The sequence below is a fragment of the Malania oleifera genome, chromosome 12 (genome assembly GCF_029873635.1).
Source record: "Malania oleifera isolate guangnan ecotype guangnan chromosome 12, ASM2987363v1, whole genome shotgun sequence".
Taxonomy (NCBI): Eukaryota; Viridiplantae; Streptophyta; class Magnoliopsida; order Santalales; family Ximeniaceae; genus Malania; species Malania oleifera.
The window spans coordinates 41,277,528-41,286,233 of NC_080428.1; the positions used below are offsets into that span (position 1 = coordinate 41,277,528).

General features: G+C 31.1%; 1 protein-coding gene across 2 annotated transcripts; it reads right to left on the bottom strand.

The window, feature by feature from the left end:
- Positions 1 to 385: 385 nt before the first annotated feature.
- On the bottom strand, positions 386 to 6,632 carry LOC131145071 (uncharacterized). Of its 2 annotated transcripts, XM_058094128.1 has the most exons (7): positions 6,045 to 6,595; positions 4,456 to 4,608; positions 4,149 to 4,316; positions 3,812 to 3,901; positions 3,507 to 3,615; positions 2,619 to 2,709; positions 386 to 640 (listed from the first exon to the last, which is right to left on the bottom strand). In XM_058094128.1, exons 1-5 carry the CDS (start codon positions 6,369 to 6,371, stop codon positions 3,520 to 3,522), a joined length of 834 nt encoding a protein of 277 aa, XP_057950111.1. In that variant the 5' UTR covers positions 6,372 to 6,595; the 3' UTR covers positions 386 to 640; positions 2,619 to 2,709; positions 3,507 to 3,519. The 2 variants fall into 2 exon arrangements, with proteins under 2 accessions (XP_057950111.1, XP_057950110.1); XM_058094127.1 differs by having other exon boundaries at positions 2,619 to 3,615; positions 6,045 to 6,632.
- Positions 6,633 to 8,706: the final 2,074 nt, after the last annotated feature.

Genomic DNA, 8,706 nt, shown 5'->3' on the forward strand with positions numbered 1-8,706 from the left:
TACATTAATTCAAATCAAAATCGTCATTAACAGTAATGTAGTAGCGACGAATTTCAAAACTGTCACTAATAATAGAATATTAATGACGAATTTCAAAACCGTCACTAATATTATACTATTAATGAAGGTTTCAAAACCGTCACTAATAATAGAGTGACGTTTTTAAAATTCGTCACTAATACTCTACTATTAGTAACGGTTTTGAAACATTCACTAATATTTAAAAAATAAAAAATTATTAGTAACGATTTTAAAACCCCATCACTAATAATATAAAATTAATAATTTTTTTAATCATTAATTCCTCTAAAAATCTATAATTACATTTTTGCATACACATTAAACCATAATTACTAAAAAGTTTATAAATTATTCAAAATTCTAATTCAAATTTATATACAAATATATTATACAAATTCAATTAAAATACAAAAATTTCATCTGATCAAATAATAAAAAAAAATACAAAAAATTCAATATCCAAATTCAAATTCAAACACATTATACAAATTCAAATTAAAATACAAAAATTTCATCTGTTCAGATAACAAAAAAAAAAAAAACAAAATAAGAAAAAAATCAAAAGTTGCTCTCAACTGTATTGTATGACATCATGTTAATGTCGTAATAGTCGTAAACCCTACAAATCAAGAGTTAAAAAAAAATTAGTATACGATTTTTAAACATATACAGGTACTATAAGTATCAATGATTTGATAGCAAAATAATCGAACATTCAAACATAATTAAAGAAAATGATACAATTTTAAATAGTTTAGTTTTATTAGTTTAGAAAAATTTTGATAGCATTTCATTTGTAAATAAGACACTTTCCATAGAGATATGCTCCAAACATGAGTGTTTACAATAAATAGTTCACAATAATCAAACCAGAAATAAATTTAATGAGTGCACAAGGGCTTCATATAATAAGCATTAAATAATATAATGTGTTCATGCATCCCACGGAGAATTTATATCAAAATATAGTTTTATGAAAAAATAGAATGTGATATTCATGATTTACATGACTTCCTTAAGACTCAAAAATAACTATAATAATCAAATAATGCAAATGAGTCAATAATTGATAGAATTTTCACTTAGCATATGTAAAAATAAATTTGGAAATGAAGTTCAAAATAATTTTGAACTTCACTCATCCTTTCAAAAATTTTTAACATTTAGCACACTATAATCATTCTCACAAATATGGTATATGAATTTGATTATTTTGAAAATAATTTAACAAATTTTCAGCCGCATGCCGTCTGTAAATAGAATATTTCCCAAACCTGCAAGTCACAAAAGCATGCAATTCACAAGATTTTTGCATCATACAGATGCTCAATGTGCTCAAGACATACTTAGGACTTAAAAATAAAGACATTGATATGTATGAAAGTCCATAAAGACAATGTGCTCAATACAAATGCTCATTTTCATGCAAGCAATGCTACCATTGCAAGTTCATCTAGGTACGCCAACACCAAAAGCACTTTCATCCAAACACAATGGAAACCAAAGCTTCATTGAGTTTAGGCTTGGACACCGCATCCTAGATAAGGAAACTTTGCCCCAAGCCTTCTAACTTTATAACCATATGTGTTTTATATATATAGAGCTACATAAGCAGCAAGAACATGATGGATATTTCCTTTTTTTGGTCATTTTTCTGTGTGAATCAATCCAAATATCATTGTCCAAATGATATTGCAGTCCTGAAACACAAAATCAAAGATTCAACATGGCTCAGTATATCAAACTAGTTCAAACAAGCATTACAACCATAGCACAATGATGTAAGCCTTATCAGTCACTAGATGAGAAATATGTTTTACCTTACCATTCATGCCTTCAACCATTCACATCACAAAACAACATTGACCACAGCAGAAACAACTACCCAAGTCAAAACAAGTTCATGAGCATAGAGGAGCCAAGCATTCCACATATGATGCTTCAGTGCAACTAATATACTTATGAGCTCTAAGTACAGAACTATTAATAAGCACCTTACACAGCTATAACTTGAGTTCAACACATAAAATCAAAACCATACATTGTGCTACGATGTTATCCCATATCTTTGCAATATAGCCAACAAAGATTGAATTTTTTCCTATCAATTTTTCTAGTCCACACAAGAAACCAAGCAATAAAATAATGTCGCATTAGGGAGCATAGATTTCACACCTTGCATTTGGATTTGGTAAAAAAATCAATACAATTTTATATTGTTTTTTCCATTCCAAATTTATATTGAAAGTTTAAACTCCAATTTCCCGAACAAAATATGAGAAAGAATTTCTTAAAAAGAAATTATGTACAAGTTAAAACAAGCTTTCAGCAGAAGCTCTCAAAATCCCAAAGTACTTTCAAATACAATAGCCATCAAAACTTTTATCATCCAAAATATGTTTTTTATGTTTATACTAAATAAACATAATATTGTAGTCCACCAAGGGTGATCAGTGAGGAGAGAAATGGGGTTACAAAACACGAATAACAAAAATTCGAGTCGAAGGAGTGCTAATAATTCCAAAAATTATTACATATAGTGGAAACAAACCTGATTTGTGATAAATTCATGGAGCAATTGAGGAAAAAAAACAAACATTAACGTTAATAATTTCTTGAAGCATGGGTTCTTTTTCTTGATCCTCCCATGCATCGGGCATTGGCGGACGATTCACGGAATGCCTCCTCCTCATTCAACACAATAAGTAAACATAAAAATCCCAAAAAAAGTAATGGAATCCATAACAGGGAATGAAAAACTTCTCTCGAGAAACTGCTGAAAAAATTATTTTATATGAAAATTTATTTATTAATCTCCTTCTTAATTAAATAAAGGCAGAGCCAATTAATCCCACTTAAATTAAAAAAAAAGTAAACTAACTAAGTTATAACGATTCATAAAATAACTAGCTAATAAGGTTTGTACACCATATTTTTTATATGTTGAAGTCAAAAAATATGCCAAAAAATTAACCTCCTTAAAATCAAGAGGTGATATTTGAAGATACAACCATGCAAGTACCAGTTTTTCATTTTTTATGATCTCAAAAGTTGTATGATATATTCTACAAAAAAAAAGCCCCGAAATTGTTCTCAAAGAAAAAAAGCCTAGTGCTACAAGCCTAGAGTGGGCATTTCCAAGAGAAACATAAAGCAAATTACATGAACATGTATGTGTAATAGATGCGATTCTAACTTTAGTTAGTTACTTAGTTGACAGGTAGCTTTAATTTCTAAGAAATTCCCAGTTTTGTACAGTGACTGAATGGTCACTTGACCCCCCAAAAATGTTAGGATGGACAACATTTCCAATATTAGTGTACACACTACAACCAGGAATGCATTCTCATAAGAAAAAATCACAAATCAAAAAATCCTTCCAAAAATCAGGATCTAGTTATTATATAAATAGATAAATGGGGATAATTTCACAGATAGATAGAATAATGATATAGATCAAAGACTAAGCTTATAGACCTTCATACCCTAGTGATTTCCTCAGAAAAGATAGAGGCAGAACATCTCTCTTTGATCATAATCATGCAAAGATGGAGACTGCAAGAGCATTCCACCACATATGTCACTTGAAGAAACCTGGAAACATGGTTGCAAACCATGAAAAAAAAAAAAAAGCAACACACAAAAAATTAAGAATCAATTATCCATGGCAGGTCCTATGCACATGATGAGTTAAAAATTCATCATCATCCAAAACCCAGAGGCCATCTTTGGATCAAGAAAGTTGTAAATCATAAACTAGTGGCAACATAACCATGGTCCAAGATCTTACAGTATATGAAAAATTGAAGTCAAAATCTGACCATTTGAGAACTTCTGCTTCATATAAAAATCTCAATCTACCAAATTGACGCCTTATTTCCTGAAAATTAAAAAATCACATTAATGCACAAACACTCACATGCATACATACAAATATAAATAAATATAATAATATATAAAATACAAACACACACTCACATATACATAAATATATAAATACACACACACACATACTATGTATACATGCGTGTATATATATATATATATATATATATATATATATATATATACATATTGAAAAAGATAAGGAAACACATCACTATATTTAACTTTAATCAGTAAAATACCTTTAGAGGATGGCTGCTAGTTTTGCACAAAAGTTCTGCACTGATGCCAGAATTCACACTAAACTCTATCTTTTCTCTTTTGGAGGTTTTCTTCCCAGCAGGAATCACATATGTTGTAAAACTAAAAGGCATGCTGAGGTAAAACTGACCATCATCATATGATAACCTCTGAGGCTAACCGACTTTAAGTGAAAGACTGGACCCTCCATATACATTGTGATATGAAAAATAATTATCTTAGAGAAAAATAAAGTGCAACCATTAAAGATCACTCGTGCAATCAGAACAGAAAGTTGCAAGCAAAAACCTTTGCAACTTTCAAAGTATAAATCTGGGGTATCAAAAAGCTTCCATCTTCAGCTTTGGCTGCTTTATCCACATCTTCTATGTCTTCCGTGGTGATCAGTTTGGTATAATATGATCTTCCACCAACATCAACCTTGACACCTAGAATTGAACCCTGTTAGCAAAATCATGTTTTATTTGAGAATTAAAATAAAAGACATCAGGTCTACAAAAAAACAGTATAATAATAATAATAATAATAATAATAATAAGGAAAATAAACTGCAAGGTAAAGTAACTCATAGATATTATAATGCTACGTACTGATGCCATCAACATACACTGCTAAACACATTTAATTCTATCTGGATGATATTAAAACTGTTAGAGCTTCCAAACCAAAGTCATAACTTTAAGGGAGAAGCATTTTCTCATTGACAAGAAGTTTTGCAATTAAATCTATTTACATGTCTGAGCTGCACAATTTTGTGTCCTGTAGCAGCCCAGACCTCGACCTGGCATTTTTTTTCCATGTGCAATCCCTTCAGTTTGTGTCTCATAAGTAACTTATTCAATTTTCAACCAAAAAAAAATCAGCAGCACTCCTCAGAGTGGTCTTCTAATCTGCCTTCTAGCCAGTCTTCTTGAAGCAGCATAGCTTAAGATTATTTTAAAGTGAAATAAAGGAAATCTGTAGATATCTAGTCCATATTTGAATTGACCATGTCCTCTCTAGTTTAGATTGCGAATTGACCTTTAAATGCTACTTGATTATCCATTTTCTTCCTTAATGTACATATTTTCCCATTTGGTGAAATGCCTTTCTTTCTTTGGCACAATTCTCTGTTGTGTGATAGCAAAAGGCTTATAAGAGAATTAAAATTCAGATCCTTCCATCTTTAGCATTTGATGAACTCAATTCAACCCAGTCTAAATACAACCATTTGCACTCCGCCATACAGATTGTACGTTTCTACTATTATAGTAAATTTGTAATTTACTGCCCTATCCATGGGCTACCAAAAGGGAACAAAATTGAAATTTTCAAGATGTGCAGCTTGGAAAGTTTCAAACGATCTTGGCTTTCAATCAAAATGCTATGAACTTCAATAAGTTACATCCATTTGGACACCAAGCCATATATTATATTTTGCAGAAATAAGACAAAAAGAAATATTGGGTTTGGGGAAGTTGCACGACTAAGGTGAGGGCAGCCCTGTATTCACACTAGTTTGCTGCATCAAACAGAGAGCCGTCTCTCACATCATTTGGCTAAAAGTTGATTCTTTGATGAAAATGGTAATTCTCAAGGACGAATCAACATACATTTCATCTGATATTGCCTCAACTCTGTTCCATTAATTTAAGACAAGAAAGTCATTTTTTTTTTCTTTTCAACTTGCTTTATAGCGACTTAAATCGCAGTTTAGTTCATGATACACTGCTGTTTGTTTAAAATGTTTGCTAAAGGATTTCTCAGTTTCAATACCAAAAGTCGAACCAAGATTCGCTCTGAAAAACAAGAGCTACACTTTCCAAGCATGCCAGTAACACTAACGTAAGCTTACAAAAATAAAATTAAAAAAAAAAAAAAAAAAAACCGAGAATTACCTCTTCTCCCATCGGAATGGCTATGCGACAACCGTAGCTTCTACTTCCCGTAAGGCAGTGAACTCGCCAAGTTCCATAAAGTGTAACAAAAGCCGTATCCATATAGCAGTCAACTTCCATCGCAATCTCATGCATGTGGAGTGGAATCAACGCCGGCGGGTCGCACCGGCCGTGCACATACGGCTGGTAGCTTGGAATATCTGGATTATCCACAATCGACGGCTCCAAGACCGCCACGTACACCATCCGCGCCGCCGGAAGATACATCTCCCTCGACTTCAGCGACGACGATTTCTCCATCGCCGCCACAGCCGGCGGCGAAACCATCCGATCCGTCCGGTCGTAAATCCGCTTAGCGAGCCCAAGACCGTACTCTACGGACTTTGCGAACTAGTCGGTCATCGGGAGGAGCTGCGAGTCGGCGACAGGAGAAAGACGGAGCCGTGGAGAGAGGATGTCGCTGGGGAGTGAAGAAGGGAAAGGAGGAGGATTGGAGGGAAAGGAGGGAGATTGGGGGAAAGGATGTCGTGGGAGTGAAGGGGGGAGAGAAGGGAGGATGGGTGGGAAAGGAGGTAAATTGGGAAACCCGAGGGACTATTAGTTACGAATTTGGAAATAGTAACGAAATTCAAAATTCGTCATTACTGAAATTAATTCTTTTAATTTTTTTTAAATAAAAAATTATTATTATTGGTGACAATTCTTTAAATTGTCACTAATAAGTGATTAAGAGTAAAGAAAATCAAAAACTATTACTACCGCTGCAAAATAATTTTTTTTTTATTTTTTTTAGATAAAAGAACTATTAGTGACGGTTCTCTAAACCGTTACTAATAAAGGACTAATAGTAACGAAATTTTAAAACTGTCATTAATGCTGTGAAATAAATTTTTATACTTTTTTAAATTAAAAAGCTATCAATGACGATTCTCTAAATCGTTACTAATAAGGAACTAATAATGACAAAAATCCAAAACCCTCACTAATGCTATTAAATAAATTTTTTTATTTTTTTAAAAATAAAAAAATTAGCAGTGGTGATTCTCTAAATTGTCACTAATAAGGGACTAATAGTGATGAAATTATAAAACCGTCATTAATGTTGTAAAATAAACATTTTTTATTTTTTAAAAAATAAAAGAACTATTCGTGACGGTTATCTAAACCGTCACTAATAAGGGACTAATAGTGACGAAATTCCAAAACCATCACTATTGCTGTGAAATAAAATTTTTTATTTTTAATTTAAATAAAATAACTATTAGTGACGGTTCTCTAAATTGTCACTAATAAAAAACCGTCACTAATAAGAGACTAAAAGTGACGAAAATCCAAAATCGTCACCAATGCTGTGAAATAATTTTTTTTTTTTAAATAAAAGAATTGTTTGTGACGATTCTCTAAACCGTCACTAATAAGGACTAATAGTGACGAAATTCTAAAACTGTCACTATGGCTATGAAATAAAATTTTTTATTTATATTTTTTTAAATAAAACAACTATTAGTGATGGTTCTCTAAACCGTTACTAATAAGGAACTAATAGTGACGAAAATCCAAAACCGTCACTAATGCTACAAAATAAAATTTTTATTTTTTTTAAATAAAAGAATTATTATTGACGATTTTCTAAACCGTCACTAATAAGGGACTAATAGTAATGAAATTTTAACACCGTCACTACTGTTGTGAAATAAACTTTATTTATTTATTTTTTAAATAAATGAAATATTAATGGCGGTTCTCTAAACCATCACTAATAAAGGATTAATAATGACGAAATTCCACAACCGTCACTAATACTGTGAAATAAACTTTTTTATTTTTATTTTTTAAATAAAAAACTATTCGTGATGGTTCTCTAAACCGTCACTAATAATGGACTAATAGTGATAAAATTCTAAAATCGTCACTAATGCTATGAAATAAAGTTTTTTATTTTTTTTAAATAAAAGAATTATTAGTGACGGTTATCTAAACCGTCACTAATAAGGGACTAATAGTGACGAAATTCCAAAACCATTACTAAAGCTGTGAAATAAATTTTTTTTTACTTATTTTTAAATAAAAGAATTAGTAGTGACGATTCTCTAAACCATCATTAATAAGGGACTAATAGTAACGAAATTCCAAAACCGTCATTAATGTTGTGAAATAAACTTTTTTATTTTTTTAAAAATAAAAGAACTATTAGTGATGGTTATCTAAATCGTCACTAATAAGAGACTAATAGTGATGAAATTCCAAAATCTTCACTAATGCTGTGAAAAAAAGTTTTTTTAAAAAAAAAAATAAAAGAATTATTAGTGACGTTTCTCTAAACTGTCACTAATAAGGGACTAATAGTGACGAAATTTCAAAACTATCACTACTACTATGAAATAAATTGTTTTATTTGTTAATACAATAATAATAGTAATGTTCTATTAACCATAACTAATAAGTTCCTTTTAGTGACGTATTGAAATCATCACTATTAGCTCAAGAATAGTCGTTAATATTTTTCCGGGATAGTTTTTGCCCGGCCATCTCCATAACACAATATATAACACAATATATATCCACAGTTTTCCAACGAAACCAGAGATACAACTCGACGCCCCCTTTTTCCCAAAATTGTAACATGAAAACCCCGTAATTTTTACCTATTAGATTTCCCCAA